The sequence below is a fragment of the Girardinichthys multiradiatus genome, chromosome 8 (assembly GCF_021462225.1).
Source record: "Girardinichthys multiradiatus isolate DD_20200921_A chromosome 8, DD_fGirMul_XY1, whole genome shotgun sequence".
Classification (NCBI taxonomy): domain Eukaryota; kingdom Metazoa; phylum Chordata; class Actinopteri; order Cyprinodontiformes; family Goodeidae; genus Girardinichthys; species Girardinichthys multiradiatus.
This window is the reverse complement of record NC_061801.1, coordinates 31,361,206-31,386,350: the sequence shown is the minus strand read 5'-3', so window position 1 is coordinate 31,386,350 and position 25,145 is coordinate 31,361,206. Positions and strand designations below refer to the sequence as shown.

General features: G+C 40.2%; 1 protein-coding gene across 7 annotated transcripts in view; it reads left to right on the top strand.

The window, feature by feature from the left end:
- Positions 1–24,001, top strand: part of LOC124872566 (A-kinase anchor protein 2) — a 108,887-nt gene extending 84,886 nt beyond the window's left edge. For 3 of the 7 annotated variants that reach the window (XM_047372719.1, XM_047372726.1, XM_047372724.1), the window contains 8 exons: positions 13,252–13,452; positions 13,908–14,252; positions 14,963–15,061; positions 15,157–15,258; positions 17,338–18,760; positions 19,306–19,484; positions 20,001–20,048; positions 21,290–24,001. In XM_047372719.1, the coding sequence (XP_047228675.1) occupies positions 13,252–13,452; positions 13,908–14,252; positions 14,963–15,061; positions 15,157–15,258; positions 17,338–18,760; positions 19,306–19,484; positions 20,001–20,048; positions 21,290–21,409 (2,517 nt within the window). In that variant the 3' untranslated portion in view covers positions 21,410–24,001. The remainder of the gene's footprint in view (positions 1–13,251; positions 13,453–13,907; positions 14,253–14,962; positions 15,062–15,156; positions 15,259–17,337; positions 18,761–19,305; positions 19,485–20,000; positions 20,049–21,289) is intronic. The other 4 variants (XM_047372722.1, XM_047372720.1, XM_047372721.1 and 1 more) reach the window with 4 other exon arrangements.
- Positions 24,002–25,145: the final 1,144 nt, after the last annotated feature.

The window sequence follows — 25,145 nt, the reverse complement described above, 5'->3', positions numbered from 1 at the left end:
CACACAAAGACAGGGAGACTCGCATATATCCACAAAAACGCCCCAAATTACAATTCAACCATTCTTCACTTCCAGTTTCTTCCTTTGTGTTTGTTCAACCTTCCCAACCTTCAGTTTTCCTTTTGGTCTGATTTTAAAGAAAAATTGCTTTCTTTGCAGCTCTCTTGCCTCAGTTTCCTTTTTTGGGTAAGAATTTAAAACGGCTTACCAATGAATGCAAGAGAACTAATTCATCGCAATGCTTTGTTGATGTTCCCTTGTGTGTTTGTGATGCAAAAGTTTTAAATGAAACAAAGGGATCTGGTCTGTGGGCTGTTGGATGAACTGCAGGGGAGAACTGAACTGTTGAATAATCGAGACCGACAAAAGGTCAGAAAGGCGTGCTTAACCACATATTATTCTGTATTTCAAGGAAGTTCTTCGACTTGGTCTCAGTTTCCTTCCTAATGTGAGAAATGACAATCTCAATGTCGACATTTACTGTTTAAGTGACAGCTGGAAAATTCAGCTGAAACCTTAAACTTATAATCCATTGTTCTGATTATTATCAGTAAAAAATATATTGAAGAACTGTTTCTTGGTACCTGCTGGGAACAGTTGCAAATTTAATTAGAGACCATCTTTTCTAAACAACAGCAGGGATCAACATATATAAATGTCTTTGCTTATAGTGTGTAGTGTATACAGTAATAGTAACAAGTGAGTACAGATGTTTTCAAGTGCAGGGCTTTATATATCCATACACAATAAAAGTCTTCTGTTTTTTTTAATGTTCAAAATTATTTCAGTGGAACCTCTAGTGTACAAAACTACACAACAGATTTCCTACTGTTGGTATTTATTAAACAAGGATTAGCCGAAATAGAAGAAACTATGTACAACCCATTATGTAATAGATTGTAAAATTACCTCTAACATCAATAACCCTCAATAGCCATTACCTGTATGATTTTCTGTGATAGAATATTTTGCCTATTTTACAGCATTGTTTCATTTCTTGAATGACCCAGTTTTTTGTTAAACTTTAGCTGTCAAACAGATTATCTAAAATTTGACTCTAGAATACTTTCATGTGCAGAGGAGGTCACTCCGTAACAGCAAGGTTCTCAGGTTCTCTAGCTGCAAAACAACTAGAAGCAAAAAGCTATGAGCGGCACTACTCCACAGCCAGAGGAACACCATGACTTGCTCTAACATTTTATTAAAGGACTTTAAACAGTAGGAACATTGTGATGGAATTGTTTTTGTTTTTTTCTAACTGTACGTTATTAAAACCTTGGTTTACCTTGAGACCTGTAACCAGCCAATGCCTGTGTTCAAACAGCTGGTTGAGAGAATAGAATAGAAATATCGAGAATAGAAATATCCTTTATTGTCTCACAGTGGGAAAATGCAAGTGTGCCAGCAGCAAAGCAAAAGGCAAATGCAAGTATACAGGTACTCACAAACATAAAAAACTATAAAAATCAAAAAGTAAGAGTGGACTGTACAGTAAAGGAAAACAAATACAACATAAGAAAAAGAAATACTGTACAGTTGTAAAAATGGCATACTCAGATGTGCCACGGAGTAGGGTGATTGGGAGATTCACAAAAAGCACATTTGTAATTATGCATGAGAAAAACAACTCACTGTTTACAAAAAAATTAAAACATACTGTGCATTTAACTGCAGGGATGTAAACAATCATTGAGTTTGTTGTTAGCAGTGATAGTTATAAAGTTTATCAACTGCTGGGAGGAAGGATCTGTAATAAAGCTCCTTTGTGCACCTAGGATGCAGCAGTCTTGTCACTGAAGGAGCTCTCCAGTTCTGCAACAGCTTCATGCAGGGGATGGGAGACATTGTCCAACAGTGATGTTATTTTTGCAAGAGTCCTTCTGTCTCCCACCACCTGAACTAGGCCGAGGGGTCATCCTAGCAGAAACAAATGGACTGTGTTTTCAGTTTAGAAAAATCTGGTTAACCTGTACCTGGTACCAAGGTCTCAAACACTGTTTACAGTACTTTGTGTCTATACATTATCTGAAACAGTGAACCATTCGGTGGACAGCCAGCCCAAATAAGTATTGTTTATATTACAAAGTTGAGACTATTATAAACACATAATTACATACCAAAGCAATACAGTCATTACCTTTAGTCTAAGGAGAAAATGATACAGTACAATTGCTCAGTGTCACTCTCAGATCCTGTTTATCCCAGTTTGTCCAGTACAGCTGTTGGGTGCATTAATCTGTCTCTCCTTCTTGTGTTTGGAGAGTTTGCATGCAATTAGCTATACTCTCTGGCTGCAGACATTTCTGCTGAAGGGCCCTCATCTGTGAGCATGCAAGTGTGCACACCCGTGTGTGTGGGGAGGTGCTCTTATGGACTGCAGCATTAGTATTCTGTTTGGAGAATGGCACTGAAGCTCCTGCGGGGCCCTTTGTTGTTGCTCTAGGAAGGGGTCCGAGGGGGTCGGAGTTGTGTGAGTGGTGACGAGAGACGTTTCGAAAGGGACACAGACAGTTTGCTATGGGTCCAGACTTGTTGCACATTCCTTTTTATCCCTCAAACCTCAGAGGAACCTTGACATGATTTCGGTCTTCTTGTTGTTTCATGCTCTGTGGCGATGGGTAGGTGAGAACTGCCTTTATTAATATTCAGTGCGGCGCTGCAATTTGCCATTACTGTGCCAGTTTGGAGGGTTGTGTAACTATATGGAGATACACATTCAGCAGCTTTTTTGTAATACTAGTTCTGCTTCAAGAAGGCCGATTCTGTTTCACCATCATTATACTCCTTGGATATGTTCTGTCTACAGTACTTCTACCATTTTCTTAGGCTCAAATATGTTTCAGTGTTGCTAATAGTGATCAGTCATCAGAGCCAAGTTGTTCCTTTTTTGATCACTTACTCTGCCTGAAGTGAGCATCTGTGTTTATTTATTTTGCAGATGGTCTCTGATTTTTGTTTTATTTCCTGTGTTGATTGCCATTTTCACAGATACAAGTGTGCACAACTTCCTGATTTCCTGTTGAAATTACCTGTCAGTTCTGATAGGCCTTTATCCAAGATGTTGCATCTTTTAGTCTCACTTTTAGTTTCAAAAAATATTTAATGCTCATGTTTTACTAAATTAACTTATGATTCAGTTAGACTGTTTTCTAAAATCTACTTAGACTACAGAACGTTGCATAAGGCAGCTCCCCAAGTGGAAGGAATTGCTTTTGGGAGGATGTTATAGCCTGGAAGGACTTACTCTATTCTCATTTGCTTAAGATAAGCAATGTCAGTTACAGCAAATTAGAGATAAATGATGTACTATGAGTTCAAACATAAATATAAAACATTCCTTCCTGCTCTGGAAATGCCTCTGTACTATCCACCAAAGTTTTCCAACAAACCATTTTTTCTATCTAAAAACTGTGCTGATGCATTATCATGTTCGGTTTGGGGAAGCAGTTGATCACAGTGTGAACTACCTTATTGTTTATTCAATTGAATCTGTATTCATTGATAGAAATCATATTCCCAGTCTGCTTTACCACAAATGTAGTTTGACATATATTTTCCTATCTGCACTCATCCACAAAGGACCCCTGATGCTGTATTCAGTTTATCTCAAAAGCCATTAACCCCGTGCGAATTTAGTCCCATCCAAGTTGAAATCTTCGGTCTAGTTACAAGTCCGAAAACCAGTGGGATTTGCTGACTGTTCTGGTACTAAATCCTAGTAGCAGTACAAGCTAATGACAACAAATTTCCCTCTATTTAGTGCATTCAAACACCAAAGGAGGATGTTCACTAACAGGTTTTACCATTCTATGTGTTTAGCTGATATCTAATCTAAGAGACTGCATTTTTATATGTGCAAGCCATTTGGATGTTGAACTAGAAAGAAAAAAGCTATCCAAAACTTGCTGGCTCTATGTTAAAATAAAGGCCCTTGCTTGTTAAATCACGAATTAACTGTGAATAACCACTTTTTATTTTTGTTCCATTTTTGCCAGCCATGTGAGGGTTGCACAACTTTAAGAAAACATGCAGGACTGGTGATAACAAACTGTTTTCCAATAAAACAATGATTAAAAACGATTTACATCTTTCTGCTTAGGGATCATAGCAAAATATAAACTACAGATAATGAGTTGTCAATTTAGCTCTATTTAACTTTGATAAAGTTGCTTCGGCTCTTTTGGCATTGAAACAGCTTAGTTGTAATTTTTTAATAATTTAACCACCTTACCACCTGTTTACCTTCTAATACTTTTAGTGCTGCATTAAACAAGTGTCTCCCAATATATTACAGACTTAGATAGTCTGAATGCATGGTATTTAAATAATTAGCTAACATTTATTGCAGTCCAAGCAGTTTTTCATGATATGCATATTTTGTACAGTGATACTGCCACAATGATTATTTTTGTGAGATATTTTGCAGTCCTAAATCACGTCCCATACTTATTACTGCCTGACCTGTAGAATGGAGAAATCACTTTAACTAACCCAATTTGACAACATAAAGTAGGCTAAAGGATTTCAGAAAACAAAATATCCTACACCCCAGAGAATGTCTTGCCACCATCCAAAGCCCAACTCACGTTGGAGCAATGATTTTAATTAGTCCTCATCACAATATCAATGCATGCTTTATCAGTAGAATTTTTGTCTCCATGACCTGCTGCAAAAGTTTGTTGTTTCATTAATTGCCTTTCTGATCAATCAGAGCCAACTTCCTGTGCTTAAGATTGCTCTGGGCGCCACTGTTTATTGGCTTAATAAAGCTGACCCCGACACATGTTATTACACATTTACTAAAACACATGAATAACCTATCCTGCTAATTTCCTCCATTTGCAGATTTTTTTTTTTTGCCCTAATAGCTTCCAGTTTGTTTGTCACTGGACTCACTGTAATCAGCTAATCTCTTTGTAAATCACCAGCACGGACATGCAGTGATGACCATGTTGCTCTGTTGCTGCATGAAAATAATCATGGATGTGAGTTCCCTGGTGCTCGGCCTATAATTGGGTTAGTGCCCCAGTTTTCCATGTCCGATTAGGTTTCATCATATTGCCTTTCGCTTGAGAACTCAGCAGTAGCATTGGCATTGTCATTTCAAACAAGTACATTTTAAAAGGGAATTTTTTTAGCTCATGTTTATTTTCATTGTTTCTTTTAGGGGGTGAGACTCGTTCCAGTGTGCCCCTTCTTGTTCCGTTCAGAAGGGATGTATAATTGTTAACAGGGCCCATAAATGCTTAGGATTATGATAACCTCCTGACTTGTGGACCACCCTGCTGCTCTCCACACACTCTTCTGATTTCCATCGGTTTTTGATGCCCATTAAACTGAAAGTTTAATTGTTTTGTGGTCTGGACTGATGAAAGACACCAAACGGTCTCATGCTTTGAAGTACGTTTAATTTAAAAATGGCTCTGTTTCGGGGTTAGCTTAAAAAAATGCCTTGAAAGAACAATAATCAGTGAAAACTGAAAAGTAGTTGTGTATTCTGGTCTGGTTCAGTTTGTTAAAACTGTTTACAGGAATAAATGTAGTATATCAGCCCGGAACCACATCTGTACCTTCTTAGATATTGTCATACATCCTGATCTGTGTTCCTTGTCTGCAGCAGCCTGTAATGGCACTTGTAAATTTGATGAAAGTGTTTCCAGCTTCTTTGCATTTTGCTGTGGTGTTTGTGAGCAGAGAAAGTGAACCATGACTCAGGCCTGCTCTGGTTTCACAGATCCTATATCCCAACATGAATCTGTTCACACATAACACCAGCAGACACACAAACTTAGGGTTTTGAAAACCTTTCTAACAGAAGTTGACAAGATTTAAAGTGCCTTGCAAAAGTATTCATACATTTTCTCATGTTATAACCACAAACTTCAATATATTTTATTGAGTTTTTATGTGATAGACAAACGTAGACATCATGTGTGCATTTCTCAATGCACACCAGATAGCAGTGCTTGGTGAAATGGAGGGAAAAGGTTGAATGGTTTCAACTTGTTTTACAAATAAAAATCTAAAACATGCATTCATTTGTACCGGGTTTCTGCGGGGTCTCAAAAACTCAGAAAAACATTTTAAATTTGAAAATCCCAATATTAGACCTGAAAGGTTTTAAATTCATACATACCCATCTAAAATGGGTCTTAGAGTAACACCACACATTGCCCTGAAAAAAACACAGTTCAAATGCAAAACGCTCGACTGTTGATAATAGTGGGATGCTTAAGCAGGAACAGGGGTCTCATAGAGCGAATGGGAAGATGGGGAAAAAAAACAAACAGGGGCAGAGGAGAACCCTTAAACATACAGTTGGGTATATATTGGAATGGGTTAGATCGAAGCATATTTATGTTTTAGAATGGTCCAGTCAAAGTCCAGGCCAAAGTCCTTTTGAGAACCTGTGTCAAGAGTTGACATTGCTGTTGCCAGAAAATCTCAATCTAATCGGACTGAACATGGGGTATTTTTCAAAGAACAGTTTTTAAATAGTTTGTGCAAAGCAGGGAGTAATCATTGAGGGCGGCTGAATATGTGTGCATACCACACATTTCAAATATTTATTTGTAAAAAAGAATTCAAAACGTTCCATTTCATTTTCCTTCTACTTTACAACTATGCACTGAAACCCCAATAAAATACACTGAGGTTTGTTTTTATCACGTCACAAACCGTCGACTTTTCAAGGGGAGTTTTTGCGAAACCACTGTAGTATTTTATGGTAGGATTTGTATTTTATGCTCACATAGAGTCTCAAACCTGTCAGATCAGTATTTAGATTTCCCCTAATGAAATACTTAAAAGCTTAGAGTCTTTATGTTAGGATATGGCAGCAGGTTTCATTTTTTTTTTTTTATAAAACATGAAGGCAGCCAGTAAGTCTGTCTAACCCTCACAAGAGACCGAGTCAAGAGTTTAATACTGATGATGACAGAGAAAATACCTGCACCCTCCTCAGTCATCGTCTCTTCATCATTGCCGCTCCACCTGCCTCTTCCTGGTTTTCTCTCCAGCTCTGACAGAAGCTGTAGGTTAAAGGAAACCTGTTTGTGTGTGTGTGTGTGTGTGTGTGTGCACGCCTGTGTGTGTAAGGCCTCGCAGAGTAGGTATCTTTGTGCATGTGAGCATCTGGAGAAACACACATGCTTCCAGGCTCATGCACACATTTAGCCCATGACATCACAGCTCTCCATGCAGCCGACAGGAATGTCTCTCCGAAAGGAGAGGCTTTGTGGAGGAGAGGAAAGAGATGGGAGGGGAGGAAAAGGAGGGGAAGAAGGAGAGGAAAAGGCTTGGCCAGGCAAAAGTCCAGTACTCCCGCTATCTGGAACAGGATGGATCAGGGCTGGACCCAAGTGGAACTGAATAGGAAAACGGATAACGCTTACGAGAAGAAGACACACCAATGGGAGAAATTATTGTAGTGCTATAACATGGAATCAGGGTTGACCCAGAATTAGATGAATCCACTGGTGTTTGTGGGAGCTACAGGTGAGGAGGAAGCTTTTTTATTTAACTGCAGTATTTAGGCATTATTTATTGAAGAGGAATGATACAGTATTTTAAACTTAACCTAGCTTCTCATGTCTTATCCAAGCTAAAATCTCATGACTGAGGACTGAGCTTGAATATTAGGGATAGACTGACTGAAATCATGAGTGTGCAGAGGACAGTTCTGTCCGCCCCGGGGTTCACAGTCCAGGCTGTTTGAATATGAGAAGGGGGGGCTAAACCTGCAGACAGGTCCAATTACTATGCAGGATCGTATTTATCCAAGAAACAGAGCCTGGCATTGACTGTACTTGCTTACACAGGAATGATTATCCTGAGTTCATGTATGTTTTGAGAAGTAAATCATATTTTCAGCTAATATTTGGCTATATGTGGTATCTAAAGTGAGGGCTCTCTCTTATTAAGGTGAAAGGTTTACAGAGAAACCCACAGTCCAGGCCTTAAGACATAAATATACGACTTTTATTTTGCATCAGGATAGATTTGCATTGCCTTCACATGGTGCTGGATGTGTTTCAGTGTACAAGCTACCCCCCGGGTCTCAAGCATGGACCTTAGTGCATATGTTTTGCAATGTGTTTATGTGTCTGTGTATTTGCCCTTTTTTGTGCGTAACGGTCAGAGTGCAAGTATTTCCAGATGTTCTGGAGGGAGACAGGCCAAGAATGAGACAACATTTAGATTTAGAGCACAGCGCTCTGAGACAGGGCTGAGTCAGAAAGGTCCATGATTTACTAAGAGGGTTTGGTATGTTTCCACAGAATTCACCCAGTTCCACCCGTTTTAATACAAACTACAACCCCTAACTGATAACCGGGCCCCCTGGGTGAATGTTGGAGGATCAGTTTTACTTTTACTTGCCTTGTTTCTTTTTACACCTCACACTCAGAAGTGCTCCTTGGTAGCATTACTTGGATTAACATTGTCCCTCATCAGCACAATTAAAGTATGCGCCTTGAGGACAGCAAGCTATGGCTGGAATGTGAGTTCACCTCAGTGTGAGGCAAAACCATACACACCAACACACACCTCATGTATAAATACACACACTGGTGTGAATGCACCACCTCACAGTCACATCCACTCTCTTTTAAGTGTGTTTAAAGCAGAATAGTGTTGCAAAGGAGACATTCCTCTATTTTAGTTCTGTTTTCCTGAGGCAGTAAAAGGATATCCTCCCCCTCTGTACTGTCCGTTGGACACACACTCCTACACAGGCACACACACACATTCCTACATGGACAAACATGCATGTGTCGCAAATTCAATGGGTCCAATAGGAGTGTGAAATTAGAGGCTACATCTGGTCCTCACATGATCGCTAACATAATTAACAAAGTGAAATATCATTTGACTTGTTTAAAGACAAAAAACTGGAAGAATGAAACATGAAAACAAAGAAACTATCAAATTTGGGATGTTTTAATGTATTCCTAGTTTTCATTTTAAATCTGACAGCTGTTTGTATAAAAAGTTGCTAAAATTAGATTCAAACATCAAAAAAGCCCGAAAAGCAGAAATTTGTCTTAAATGTTCTTAAACTCGCTTACAATTTAATGCAGATTGGAAGTGCAACTTTAAGTGGGATAAAGAAGGGATATCCTAATCCAGGATTTTTTCATAGATGATCGGAGTCATTAAAGATCAGGCATTTGCCAATTCTTTATTATAGCCTGTGCCAACCCTCAGATGTAAAGTAGAATGAAAACCACATTTCATCAATATTACATGGTCTACATTGGTATTAATTGCGTCCCTCTTCAAATGTCCCCCCCCCCCCCTATTTTTTACACAACAGGACATAAAATAATCATATCTGAAATTATGAAGAATTCAGACAAAGATTAGTATTTTTTTATTTTTTTATTTTAATCACATTTTGAGCTGGAAGAGGACAAAACTCGTCCCTAACATATATGGAAAACGGCAGCGTTAGTAGACAAAACCTACTACGGTAGCACATTGGGACTTTTTTCATCCATTGTTTTTTGTTTGCTTGCATGTTTGTTTTTTAAATATGCCCAAGCATTGTGCTGCAGAGGTTTTGTGGGAATGCTAAAGGGTAGTGTGAGTATAAACAAGCTAATGAGTATCTGTCATATCTCCTGAATCCAAAGTAGCACCCCTCCGCTAACAGTACCGATCCTGGTTTAGCTCAGAGATGTTCCACAAATCCATGTTACTCACACAGATATTCTGCGAGCATACATCCAGGAGTAAACAGTCCATCCTGTTATCCTCCTAAAGAACATACGTTGGAAGTGGAGTTTTGTGTTAGTAGTTGTGCCTGCCTAATTGTTGTTATCTACAGGGGGTGGACAATGAAACTGAAACACCTGTCATTTTAGTGTGGGAGGTTTCATGGCTAAATTGGACCAGCCTGGTAGCCAGTCTTCATGGATTGCACATTGCACCAGTAAGAGCAGAGTGTGAAGGTTCAATTAGCAGGGTAAGAGCACAGTTTTGCTCATAATATTGAAATGTACACAACATTATGGGTGACATACCAGAGTTCAAAAGAGAACAAATTGTTGGTGCACGTCTTGCTGGCGCATCTGTGACCAAGACAACAAGTCTTTGTGATGTATCAAGAGCCACGGTATCCAGGGTAATGTCAGCATACCACCAAGGTGCTAACCTGGATTGTATCCAAAAAACATAAAACCACGGCTGCCCAAATCACGGCAGAATGAAATGTGCACCTCAACTCTCCTGTTTCCACCAGAACTGTCCGTCGGGAGCTCCACATGGTCAATATACACGGCCGGGCTACTATAGCCAAACCTTTGGTCAATTATGCCAATGCCAAACATCGGTTTCAATGGTGCAAGGAGCGCAAATCTTGGGCTGTGGACAATTTGAAACATGTATTGTTCTCTGATGAGTTTTTTTCCATTTCATTTAGTCTTCGAACAGTAATCGTTCTCAGCCCGTTCCTATGGGATTTGTTTTCATAAAGGATGGTTTAGGAGCATGCAGTAAATGTAATTGCTGAGACAGCTTATCCAGGAGATGCCTGCTGTTGGTTTACATAACCATGTGTTTGAATGTAATAAGTCCATGCTCAACACCTAGCTTTGGCTACCATATGTATCACTGCACCCACTCGTGTGCCCTGACAATCTCTTCCTCGCTTCCTGTCTGTCTCTGTATCTCTCTGCTATTCAATTCTTTCATAGATTTTTTGTCTCAACCAGGCTTCCTGCAGGACAGCCTTAAAAGTCTCCAACTAGAGGTTAACTTAGTTAAGAAAGCTACCATATTGGTCTGAGAATGCAGAACAGGGCAGGCTTGATCAGTTGTTTCTAAAGATATCTGATTTGACACACACAGCTGCAGTCTTCAGTAAACTTACATTGTTTTCCTAGAGTGATCCTTTTATGCAGGGCAGTTTGCACTGGTGTCTCTAGGCTAATGCTAGCATGCTTACTCTCTGTTTTGATGACTCATTGACAACTCCGCAGTTTCAATTCTTCTTCTTCCTAAACTTTATGCTTGGTTTTGAAGGTTCTTAACTACCTTGACAATTTCAGAGCACAGCATGCAGGCTAGGTCAGATGGCACGGACAGGGAACTGCAGTTAATACTGTGTCTCCCTGTGAAAACCCAGATTAATTAGATCTAGAAAAAACTTGTGTACTTCGATATACAGTTTTGCTAGCTGCCCGTATAAAAATAGAAGGTAGATCATTTAAAAAAAAAACTGACTTCTCATGAAGAAGCCGCATAGTATGCTAGGGGTGCGGCTTACATGAACTCTGAGACTGAGTTGAGTTTCACCTGGGATTCTTATATCGATCATTTAAAAATGCCTCAGTTCAGGATATCCGTGGTAACCGTCTAATGCAAATTAGCACCACATATGTGAACCTTGACCAGAATTAATTGCTTAAAGAACATTGATGAATGGATGGATGCTTTCCAAAAGCAGAACTGGTAAAAAATACATTACCTGCGTATCAAAAAAATACCTTTTTAGTTAAATTCTCAAGTCCAACTCACCCCACTTTCTGGGACATGCATATTTCCACCAATAATAATATTTGATGCTTCTATTGCTGGCTTACTTCTCTATATAATCCCCTTTGTAGTTTTGATTACAACTACTGCAGTTGCTTTAAAAATAAATGAAAAAAAGAAGTAACTATACAAAATGTAGTTTGATACACATGACAATATCATGAAACAAGTCACAAAACAGGTTTATTGTTGTTTAACCCATGCAGATCTTTTCAATTCATATAAAACAAGGTACAACCTAATTTTTACAGTCTTAGATGCTAATTTTCAAATGGTGGAATAAAACGGTGACATAGCCATGGAGCCTCCTAACTTTAGCCTGGAATTCAAGTCATTCTGTACAAGATAACAGGGACAATGACTTATAGGACAACTTTGTAAATTGTTTACGTTTTTAGTCTAATAAGTAGACAACATGTGCTGGATTATTAATCTTCAAAGAAATATATAAAATTAAATATTTTGTGACTCAGCCTAATTAGTGAGCAAAATACCCTCAACCCCATTTATTTCTCAGAGAAGGGCGGAGGAGACCACACCAAAGTGGAGAGAAAATTTTTGCCGGATTATTAGACAGACAAGAAGTCCTTTTCAACAAGCTGGCTGCTATAATCCACCATGTGACTGCCCTGACTGCTTTTTCTGCATCTGTGGAGGGAGAAAGGAAGAGAGGAAGGAAAAGATGCAAAAAGAGGAGGAGACAGAGGAGGGCTACATAATGAAAATGACCTAGAATTACCCCTCTGGTTGATAATACAGTAAGTCCAGCTAAAATCTGCCAAGAAAAAGCTGCAAAGACCTCTGTCTTGTTCCAGTGTGTGCTTTAACAGAAGGGTGAACCAATTTACATAAGTGACCCTCATTAATCTCCACAAACACTCTCAAAAGTTGATGGGTTAATAGCTACTTTGGGATATACACGCGCCTACAAAAGAAGCAATCGCTGCAGGGACCTTTAAAAGAGAGGCCAATAGATTATTTGTCGGAGACCCACATAGGAACAAAGGGACGGGTCATAAGCACAGGAGCATGTAAATGTAGCTGCTTTTGAACAGCAGGGCAGGAATGTGTGGAATGGATGGGTCACTGAACCAGAAGGCCGCAGGTCTTATTCATTTGTAGATTGCTTTCCTGGAAAAATCTCAGGGAAATAAAAGCTACACACAATACAGTGCTTTGCACAATGATTCATACAGCTTCATATTTTGTAACATTTTATTGTGTGAAAGCAAAGCCATAGGATGTCACATTTGCTCTTTACAACAAACCATGTGAGAGATATGGTAAATATTTGGAAGAAGGTGGTCTGTTAATATAGGAGCAAACTTTTCCATATACCAGCAAAACACTATGATGGACGTCACTATGAACACACCATCATCATGGTGAAGCATGGTGGTTTAGAAATGCCTTTTTAGTGGAGACTGTTGAAGTACTCTTGTGTAATTGTGTGCCCTCTAGTGGTAGGTTCTTGTCAAAGCATTGTAGGAGAGCAGAGGATTAAACATTTTACTGCTGCAATGCAGACAATCTGTGTGTCTGCATGAGGTGTGTGTTTGCTTAGGGGCTAAAGAAAGAAGTCAGAAGGTAATCTGCTTGTTAAGTGGATTTGACTGCCGTCTTTAGGCCTGAATGTTGTTACTAAACTAATTGTCAGACCTCCTTTCGGCTCCAAAGCTTTCTGAAGCACATGCTGTTTGTTTGTCGACACAGAACCCGTGGCAGATAGCCGAGGATGTCAGTGACACTTCACCAAGAGATCGAGCCGTGAAGACCGTCAGTTTCCAGGAATCGGTCAGCTTTATCACTGAAAGGCCTGCAAACATGGAGCTGGAGAGCCAGCAGATCCAACATCACTGCCTCAGAAGCTCCAGTAACCAAGGCTCCAAGTCCCCAGACAGCGAGGTGGTGCAGGTAAAATGCTTTACTTTATTTAATATGTTAAAGTGTTTAATATTTAACACTTTTATTCATGTCTGTATTACTGGCATAAGGTAAAAACCTTGAAATTACTGAATTATTGCTTTAGTAAAATAAGTTCTTTTTTTTAATCTTTATTCATACAAAGTTGATCAGGTTGCCTTAAAAACAAAGGTTTTATTTATATATTGTTCTTTATTTATTATTAACTATTCAATTTTCATTTGGTCATCTGCTTAATTTGGTCTGAGGTCATTATTTTCAATTACCTGAAGTCTGTAGTAAAATGTATTCTGTTTTTGCTTTTAATGGATAAATGCTCATAATATTTCTTTTTTATACAACTTTAATGGACGATTTCCCGTGTTTTATAGAAGAATATATTTAAAAAGAGTCATGAATATTTATTTAAGGTAATTCAGTGAAATGTCCACATTCTGTGTTTGCAGGAGATCTGCTACCTGGACCAGGTGCTGGACGCAGCTTCAGAGACATCCACCAATGGAAACCTGTCGCCGTCAGAACACACGAAACCAACCAGCATTAATGGAACCTCTCCTTCTGTCTGTGTGTCTGACAATAACCAGTCAATTATTGGGGAGGGGCAAAGATCCAGCACGTTCCCCCACCAGGAGATTGCTGTAAGAACCAACGGTCACAAGGGAGATGAGTCGGGGCACAGCGCGGCGAAGTTTGAGTTGCGAGCGTTTCAGGAGGAGAGACGACCAGCAAAACTCTTCACACCTGGAGAGGAACAGCAGGTCAGGGTGACGAGGAGACGGCCCTCAGAGGAGGTAATGCGCAGCCTGGAGCAGATGCACTATCCACAGCTAACGGACAGTTTGTTGTTTGTGTTTTTCTATTTTGCAAACCCATTTTTCTATATATTTTCTTTGCTGTAAGTTCCATGGAGAAGTGGAATTTAAACAAGCAAAAATGCATTCACTTAGACTAGAAATCCTTTTCTGAATGACCTAGCCCCGAACTGGTGAGGAAAAAAATAACCTGGCTGTTAATAAAAATAGAAAAAGTGTGCTAAATTCAGGCAAAAGTTAATCTAAATGTTCTAGAGTAATCAAAATGAGATTTTTAGGAAACATAAAAAAAATCCAGCATTAATAATATCAGATCTAGAAATGCCATAATACTTCACTCCTGGAATCTACAGCTTTAACTAAAGATTTTATTATATTTACTTTTCTTTTAATATTCAAATTAGTGCTTGGTGGATGAATTGTTGATGATTGTTATATATGAAGAATAACTGGGAACTTCAAAAATGGTAGAAGAAAATATTTATGAGGAGGTATGAGTATTACCGGTTATGTTTCTATTCAGTAAAACGATCCAGCTTGTGATGTTCTGGAGAATCAAACTGATACCTTAAAAAGGGCATCAAACGTCCCATAAACAGCCTCCCTTTTCTGATCATTAATTCCGATGATTATTAGTTGCCTATATCTATATACTTTTTGATTTATAAATATAAACTCTACCTCTTCAGGTTCAGGAGCTGGAACGTGAGCGGCAGGAGCTGATCAGGGACCAGGCAGTAAAGAAGAACCCTGGCATTGCACAGCGCTGGTGGAACCCTCCTCAGGAGGTAGACAGCACCACTCAGTCACTGGTTTTTCTGTGAACTCTGAAGATCCCCTCACAGGTTCATTTATCGGATGTTGGGCTGTTCATTCATTTAAGGTCCCTCTGGAAGAGCAGCTGGATGGAGAGCAGCTGGAATCTCTAAAGAAATACCAGGAGAGGAAACAGCAGAAGCAGAATCATCCCTATGCATACGCTGAGGTAACACACACACATACACAGCATGCAGATGCATTGTTCTGTTTGGAGGTTTTATGAAGCACGCACTCGTGCTCTGAGATGCTTGAGATGTTACGTGAGCTGAATCGCAGACTGGATGTGATCCTTACACAGGATCACAGGCAGGTTGCGGTTCCTGGACTCGGGTGAAATGGGATAAATCTTGGAGAAACTTGTTCGCTCAGATCTGGCGGAAAGGACCTGGAATTTGGCTGTTTGGATTCGCCTTTGAGAAGCACCAGCGAGACTCTCAAGGCTGACGGAAAATTAAGAGTCAGCCTGACCCAAATGATTGTTGTTTTTCTGAATCTGGCTCCCCTGCACGGCCTTGATGGCTGGTTACCTTCACCTTCTCCTGGAAGTTATGTAAACATGACGCTCTGCTCCCTCTGCCACCTCCCTTCCCTGAGGACATCTGTGGACCTGCTCAGAACTTTGTGGCCGGTTGATGAACATCATCAAGGACTATGGCCTCTGTGACAGTGCTTCATGGACTTACTTTGCACACACTCACATGCACACACACACATGCTCAAGATAAACATATGCACCCCTTCACACCGCCTTCACCGGATCCCCTGCATGATGTTGTTTCGTATAAATGTCGCTTCTTTGTGCTGAGTTTCTTTTTTTTTGCGATCTCAAACTGTATCCTGCTAAGGATAAAGTGTGAAATATGATTTTTTTTCCCCCCTCTTCTTACCTAATGTGGTCTCTTTTCTCATCTACTTAAATGTGTGATTTCATTACTTTTCATAGATTTTCAGATTTCTCAGAAGGATTACCAGCGAAAGCCAAATATTAGTATTTAAATTTGGACTAAAGCTGTTTTATACCAGTGACCTCAAGGATTAATATTATCATTTTTCGTCTAGCACCGGATGAATTCCTTACCACAGAGGACTTAATGAGCTAATTACCTCTATTAGAAAGATTGGATTAGAACCAGATCTTACCATTAAACTCCCAAGGATTATTAATGTCAATTGATTTGTTTTTCTGTGTCTGATTTTCTGTATCATTGTAATGTTTTTCCTCATGTACAGCACTTTGAGTGCCTTGTTGCTGAAAAGCGCTATATGAATAAACTTGACTTAAAAGGAGGTGCATCTAAACTGAAAGGAGGACGTGAAGTTGTCACAGTTGAACACTAAATCTTGTTTTATGTGTGTATTTCTTCTGAGGATCAACGGTATTGTAAAATTTCTTGCAGAAGTTTGCAAAACTATTTTTTCTTTTACCCATTTTGTCACATTGAAACCATACACTTCAGTTTGTTTTACTGGGATTGATAGACCAACACAAAGTAGCACATGGCTGTATAGTAGTAGTAAAGTGAAACATGGTTTTCATTTTTTTATAAATCAAAAAATCTGTGGGATGCATTTGTATTAAGCACTCTTTCTACATCGTAGATCCAGGTTTTGCTGCAATTACAGCTGCAAGGCTTTTGGGATATGTCTATACATCTAGAGACTGAGATTCTTCCAATTGTTCTTTGGAAAAAAGTTTATGCTCAGTCAGTTTGGATCGAGAGCAACTGTGAACAACAATTTTCAAGTCTTGTGACAGGTTCTCAATTGGGTTTAGGTCTGGACTTTGACTAGGCCATTCTAAGACGTGAAAATGTTTTGATATAAACTATTGCTCTGCTGGAAGGTGGACCTCTACCTCAACCTCTAACAGGTGTTTCTCCTGGATTGCGTTATATTTAATAATCCCATCAATTCTAAAAAGCGTCCCTGTCCCGGTTGAAGAAAAAACATTCCCGTAGCATGATGCTGCCACCACCATGTTTCACTGTGAGCATGGTGGGTTCAGGGTGGGTTGTATTTCAAATGATGTATGAAAAACCATTGTTTTCCTTCTGTTTTCACAATTAGGCACTATTTTATTTTGGTCTTTCACAAAAAAAAAACTGATATATTACTTTGCAGTTTTGGTTGTAATATGACAAAATGGGAAAAAGTTGATGGGTTATGATTATTTTTGCAAAGCTGTATCTCCTTTACGTTCTCTTAATCTCCTATTTTCTCTGCCATGTTCTGATCTGTTTTGCAGCTGACGATGGTAACCTTTGATCCAGATGTAACCAGGAAGGAGGACATTATGGAAGAGCAGATTGATTTCTCGTCTGCCAGGAGCCAGTTCCTGCAGGAAGAGGCTGCCGAGAAGAATGCAACTCCTCAGTTGTACTCCGCCAAACCTTTCTCTAAATCGGGGACAAGGAGCAGCCCTGGGAGCAGCGACATGATTGCAGAAAGCGAAGAGACTCATGTGACGTGGTCTGATGAGGGTGTTGCAGGGGAATTTACCTGTGCTCGAGCTGTGATGACGATCCTGCCAGACCAGGATGAAGGAAAAGATTCCTTTAACCAGCCTTTTCACCCGGAAGAGTTTGACTCGGGGTTGGATGAGCTGTCTGTCCGCTCCCAGGACACAACTCTCTTCAGTTTGGATAATGTTTCAGACAGCGGGGCTTCTCTACCCCCGACTCCATTACCACTTACCCCAGTATCACCCCCCACACCTCAGCCCACAACTCCAGTCAACGGACAGCCCAGTGGCAGCCCAAATGAAGATGAGTTGGAGTACCATGCTGGGGTACTCGTCCAAAATGCCATCCAGAGTGCCCTCGCAGCTCAGAACGGAGGAGAAACTGAGCCATCTGAGCTAAACTCTTCTCAGCTAAGCGCCCCGGTGTCACCAACCTCTGCCTCTACGAGCAGCCCAGTGCCAGTTTCATCCTCACCTGTGTGTTCTGCTGGAGCTCCCAGTTTCCAGTCACCTGTGTCCTCCAGTCCTGCACCATCTGACCCATCCCCTCAGCCAGACATCCAGTCAGGTGAAAGAGTCACATCTGAATCAGAACAGGCTGAGCAGCAGCAGCAGCAGTTCTACAGTCCATCTCGACTTTCACAGCTTCAGACTCCTTCTCCTCCACCTTCTCAGCCTGTTTCACCCCCACAGAGGCCTAGAAACGGAGGCCCAAGGATCAAAATCCAGTCATCCTACACACGGGCACTTGCCTCCTCAGTTCCTGCTCCCACTCCCACTCCTGCTGCAGCAGCTACCGCTCCCAAGCCAACCCCAGTCTACCGTCCCCCTTCTCCTCCAAGCCCAGAGAAGCAGGAGTTCAGCTACTTCAGTAAATACTCGGAGGCGGCTGAACTGCGCAGCACGGCAGCAGCAACTCGAGGGCCTGAGGCGGAAGCGGCCCAAGGCCCGTTCCGCCTGCGCTCTAAAAAGCAGAAGACTTTGTCCATGATTGAGGAGGAGATCCGAGCAGCTCAGCAGAGAGAGGAAGAGCTGAAGAAGCAGCGGGAGGCACAGCCCGCCGTCACTATCCGGCCCATCAGCACTTCCAGCAACAGTTACGGATCTTTGAGGGCAGGAGTGAGACACAGCACCATTTCACCTGCCGATAAGATGAAGAGCAACAGCCTGCCGGCTAGACTCACGCTGACAGCACGGACAGCACCGGGTTAGTTAATACTTTCACACTTTTACATATTTCATGCAAAAATATTCACACCCCTTAAACTTTTTGAAATGTTGTCACATTAAAGGCACACAGTCCAGAATAATTACAAACAAAAATCAAAAAAATGTGGTGTACATTTGTAGAAAGCCCCCTTTACTCTGATACCCCTAAAATAATCTTCTCAACCCATTTCCTTTATAAGTAATAAATAAAGAGCGTCTGCCTGTGTGTACTTTAATCTCAGTATAAATACAGTTGTTCTCCTAAGAGAGTTTGTTGAAGAACATTGGTGAGCAAACAGCACCAAGAAAACCAAGGAACACAACAGACAGATCAGGGATGAAGATTGGGTTATAAAGCTGTATGCCAAGCTTCGAACATCTCACAAAGCCGAGTGAAAGCATCTTTTTCCAAACTATGCATCATTTCTAGGAGCACGGATACCTGTGCAACACACTATATCTGCAAAAATATATTTTTAAAAAGGAAGCAGAGCTGTGAAACAACCTGCTTCAGGTAAGATCATCTTGATTTGTGGTTTGCAGGAAAAATTGAGAAGGTTCGGCCTGCACCACCTGTGTCCCCCTCCCCCTCAGAAGGGGCTCTGTCTGATGCCGGCAGCGAGGATTCGGGAGGATCACGACCCAAGAACTTGATGCAGACACTTCTGGAGGATTATGAAACGCACAAGGTGAAGAGAAAAGAGAAGTTGGAGGACAACAATGTAAGTATATTACCACTTTTAAATTTAAATAAGCAAATCCAATATGACAGAATACGACAGCTATCCTAGTTTGTTTGTTTCTCATGATAAATGAGCCTGTGGCTCTTATGTGAAACCTCTAGATGTTTATAGGAATTACCCCAGACATCGCATGCTGTTGTACTAAATAATGCCAACCATGCTCTGCTGGTATAAGCTAATACTGTATGACAGCAAAGGGGAAATTCCCTCTCTGAAGCCAGAAAATCAAAGTGAAAGTAAGTCACCGCAGCTGGGGCTTTCTGTTCCCATTTATTATTCAGTTTGAGATCTCACGTGAATGGCTTGGATTTGACATTAGGTCGGCAAAATAAAGATATTTACTTGGTTCAAATGCCCAACGAAAGACACAAGAGTAAATAGAAATTACATATATGAACAGTTAGCATTCTGCAAAACCTTTTTTCATTCCTTAAACTGAATGTGTCTTGAAACATCATGTGTTGATTTTAATGTACTGTTGCTTCTCTCCTGCTGGTCGCTCAGTATGCACATTTGTTGCGGGCTAATGAGGTAACCACTGAGGTATTCAATACGCCCCGAAACCTCGTCACTCCCTTAACTGCCCTTACAGACAGACTTGGGTCAGAAGAAGTCACATTGCTGTTTATATTTGGACTATAGTGGTATTCGGTTCTATAAACTAAGACAACCGCTGAATCTCTTGATTGAGATATTTGACTTTTCTTGTTTTGTCTTTGCTGGAGGCTCACTGCTACAAAGAAAGCAATGTACAAAAATATCAGATCAGAATGTATTATTTACACAGAAATGTTTCAAATGGTAAAGAAAAACAAAAATGGACAAAAATCTGATCCCAGGTCTGCATGTTGTCTTATAGCCTTGCTCAGTTTTGTTGTGCTGGTTCTGCATGTGTCTTCATCTACCTTTGCCATTTATAAACCAAAAGTAAAGTCTCCATTTTTACATTTTTTTTTTTTTGGATCTGAGCGCTGTAAATAAAAGGTAAAGTGAAGGGGGTGCACAGAGCAGCTGAAACACTACCTAATAAGTTTTATTACATCAAAAGCAATTCTCTGAGTTTATGAAGCAGAAGAACAATGTTTTAACAGTTTTCTCCTTGTAAAGTAAACCGGAACTGCTTTGTATTCGTCACAAGCGGAGTTATCAACAAGTGATGTCAGATAGGAACAGATAGGAAGCATGCGAAGTTTGGCCTACCTCTTCAGGTACACCATATTGACGTCATTGTTTGCTTGGAACGGACAGCGTTGCATGCTGTGTGCATGTCAACTGATGGCCACAGTTTAAACAGGAGCACATAACTGACTTCAGCTCTGTTTTTAGTATAGAAACAATCTCTTTAGCTAAACTTAATATCACACTTGTCCTAAAGTTACCCTGCCTTCCATAATAATGTTTTCCTCCAGTGGGAAGGTGTGGTTATGTGTCTGTAAAATGTGTGTGTGTTCGTGTTTGTCTTGGTGTGAATGTGGAAGACGAACGGTGACTGGAATAATTAGGTGACTTTCCTCTAATTCAAGCACCATAGCTTCTGTTTTTAATGCTGACTACTATATAAGTGTCCTTGTTTAGAGTTTATTTGTTCAGGTCTAATTTTAAATCCCTTTTTGGGAGATTTTTGATGCAGACGTGTTTAAAAAATCCCTCCCCCAGTATTAAACGTTACTTGCATGTCAGTATTTTATCCCAGTGGTCCTCCAAGCTGGAGAAGAAGCATGTTTTGTACTCATGGATTTGCACTGACCAAGCTTAAATCTGATTGGACGTTGTGTGTACTTCAGGTGCTGGAGGCCACCAGGGTGACTAGGAGGAAAAGCAACATGGCGCTGAAGTGGGAGGCCGGTATCTATGCCAACGAGGAAGGAGAGGAGGAAGAAGAAGAGGAGGAGGAGGAGGAGTGAACAACTTATTTCAGGGAAAGTGAAGACTAAGAGAGCGGGAAGCGAGGATGACCGTTGAAAATGAAAACTGATGGGGAAAATAATGTAGAATTAACCAGTATTTATTATGCTAACTGTATCCTGATGATCACATGAAGCCAGATGAGGCGCATCAGTTTGGAGACCTGAGGAGTGAAGGTGTAACAGTGAGGTTGATATTTGTTTGGAGACATTTTAGAGGGGTTTTATGTTGGTTTGATGATTAAAGCGTAATGTCTCCACTAGCTGGTAGATGCTGAGTGACTTGGAATTTTTTTTTTTTTTTTTTATCTATCTGCATTTTCATTATTGAACTACAAGCTAAGATTGTTTCCTGAGAGTTGCTGAGAAGACTTGTGGTTGTTTTAGACACAATGACGTCTCAACAGGAAGAGAACCATGTGTGTGTTGTGAGAGAAAGACGAAGCCAAGTGAAAGCATGAACATGTTTTTGAATTTTCCAACATATTTTGACTTTTTATAGCGCTGCAGGAGGACCACAGTGTCTTTGAGGAACTCAACCAAAGGGCACCACTGACGCTCAGACCCATATTGTTTTATGATGTGCAAACATATGTAAAATGTTGGTGGGAGCTTCTACACTCGTACTAAACTTAAAGTGCCGGATCGACAGCGTTCCTGGATTGTTAAATGCTGATAAGTAAATCTGCCTTCGATTGTCAGTAGCTGTTGCTGACTAGGATGAATTTCATTCTGCTCTACCTGTATTACTACACCTTCAGTAGGATCTAGAGAGAAGATGTAACCACATCAGACAAAAGTTTGTGGATTATCCCTAAACTTCACCGACTTAAAACGTTCAAGGTAGACTAAGTAGGTGTTTGTTTTCTACTCTGAAAATCACTTATTCCAGTTCTGTCGGCTTTGTTGACCTGTACTTTCAGATGTAAGCAGCTGTTTCATGTATTATAGCAAGGTGTATTTGATGTGTGAACATGTGGCTGAGGATACGATTTGACGTGGAATACTGCAAAGGTTTTGTATAAAAAGGTCGTTATACCGAAACAAACTTTTATTTCCAGAAAAGAAAAAAAAAATCAACTTTTAAATCTATTTAATAAGTACTGATTGTGTGCATGCGTTTGAACTCATTCCCCAAACTGAAACAAGCACAGAGCAGCAGCGGGGACTGATGGTAACTGGCTCCATTTATGCTTAACAGCAGGTTTTTCTCATCTGTGAGTAGACATGGGCCAACATGAGGCTGCTGAGTTGGGGGTAAAAATACACAGCTGTTATTGGCCGGCTGACTGGAAATGTGCAGCAACAGGTGGGGGAGGGGAGTGCTCTGTCACTGCTGTAGAAAACGAATCACGCTGGCACTTATCTCTTGTCTTGACTTTAAACAGTATAATCCTGCAGTAGCAGGAAACAGTGAAACACTTGCATGGGTTAATCCTAAAACCCACGCAATCTTTCACAGGGATTAACAGTGAAAAAGTGTCAAAATAGCTTCAGAAACCATATTTCTATTTAGTAGGTTGTGCAACAAAGCCAGTGAGATTCTTTTCTTTGTGATGTTAAGGAGAATGGGGATAAAACTCTTTCTTTAAACCAAAGGTCAGCACATCTGCTAGTGTCCCCCACAAGTGTCCTTCAGCGAGGGACTAAACGTCTCTTTTTCTGAGACGTTTAGTCTCAGAAACGTCTTTTTCTGAAAAGACTAAACCCCCCACCCCCCCTCCTTAGATATTCAGAGTAGAGCTTCAGAGAACATAAAAAACTGAAGGACACACACTACTAATTGTTGATTGTATTCATTCTTTTAGTGGATGAGGTGAAGGAGCTGAAACAAAGTGCCAGAAACAACCTGGATGATGCATACCTCCGCCATCAAAACAAAGGGCCTGTTTCACTTTTACATTTTTGAAGGAATGCTGTTCCTTTTCCAGAGACTGAGTGCAGTGTGCAAAAGAAACTGGACGACAAGTAGGAAAAAAAGAGGTGAAACCTGTTTTCCACGCCTCGTGAGTTCAGCTGCTGCAACTACTAACAAGCAATTTGTTTGTGATTTGCTTTTCTTCCTTTTTAGAAATGTATAGTAATTACAGAACAAGAACATTTCAGTAGAGCATTTATAAGGTTTAATAACACATAAATGTTATTAAACCTTATAAATAAGCGCCCCCAGATTTCTGGAGGCACAATCATCGTCCATCAAGCCCCAAATTTCATTCATCGCTCTCACAGTCACTCCCATGCACACACAGAAGAGTTGTTGCACTGTGTGGTTTATATATTATTATTATTATTAATATTATGATGCTTTTTATGTCTAAACTTAAGGTGCAGAGATCATTTTATTTATCATTTTAAATGATGGTAGATCAGTTTGCTCCCTTTCAGAAGCTGAAGAGGTGTCAGTGTGAAACCCACGCCGTCTGTGTGATTAAATCAGTGATATTTTACAAAGTACACGACTTAACCTCTGTTTCTATGTTAACCACTTGTATGCTCATAATCTGCTTGGTCATTTTGTAGCACATGTAAGGCTCATGATATACTCCTACTACACATTATGGATATTTTCTCATTAAAAGTAAAACCTGGGAAGGTACAGTGTCAGAGTGTGTTTTTGTAGAATAGAAGTGTGACTTCTTTTAAACTGCCTCTCATGAAAATCTGAAAGAGAAACAGATTAAATAATGCTGTCATGGACTGTGTAATGTAATAGTTCAGTCTGTCAACACAAAAGCTGTTTGTCCGCGTTTAGCACCCAGTTTTGAAAGTCCTTCTTTGGTTAGAGCAGTATCGACCTACATAAAGAATGTTTTTCTACCGTCTTATTTTCCCTAGGTTTCCTTTAGACAACATTTCTCAAAAGTACCCAGAAAGTGCACATGGTGAACATATCAACTAACATTCAGAGACTTAAAGGAACAGTCTCTCAATGTTCCCTTAAGGTACGTTGCAAACTTCCCAATGGTACTTTCAGAGACTCTTTAATAAAGGTTCCATAAACGTTCCCTTTAGGAAACGTTTCCTAAAAGTTCCCACAAGGTCACAGTTTTAAAATTATAACTAAGATTCAGCGAACCTTTGGGAAATGTTCGTAAATGTTCCCTGGAGGTTAGCTGTAACTTTCCAAAAAACAGCAATCAGATATCCTTTACGAATTTGTTAGAAATACGTAGAAGATCACATTGTGATAGTTGCAACCAACTTGCCAAGAACCTTGGGGAAAAGTTCTCTAAAGGTTTGCTAAAGATTAGATGGAGCCTTAATAATGTACCCTGATGAACCTTTAGAAAAGGTTTCCTTTTATAATATTTCCTAGAGGGACACTCAATAAAGGTTGCAGCCAACATTTGGTGATCCTTGAGGAATGTTCTCTTAAGGTTTACTGATGGGTAGCTGCAACGTTCACCCAGACAACTTTCAGAAAACAGTCTTTGAAAGAAATTGTTCAGAAAATGATTTGTAAGGTTACGAAGGTTTAGGGTCCATCAAAGGCCCATCATAAACCCATCTGGGTAAAACTGAGGCCAAAAAATAGCTAAACCCCAGGTGGGTAACTCAAGGGGGCCCCAAATATCAGACCTGCTTCTACCCATCTGGGCCCCATACATGTTTGTTGGCTGGGCCTGATTTGGGGCCCATCTAAGGCCCATTATAAACCCATCTGGGTAAACACACTTGGGACCACCATGCAAACTGGAAAAAATGTGTTGGGTTTCCCAAGTGGTCCCCAAATATT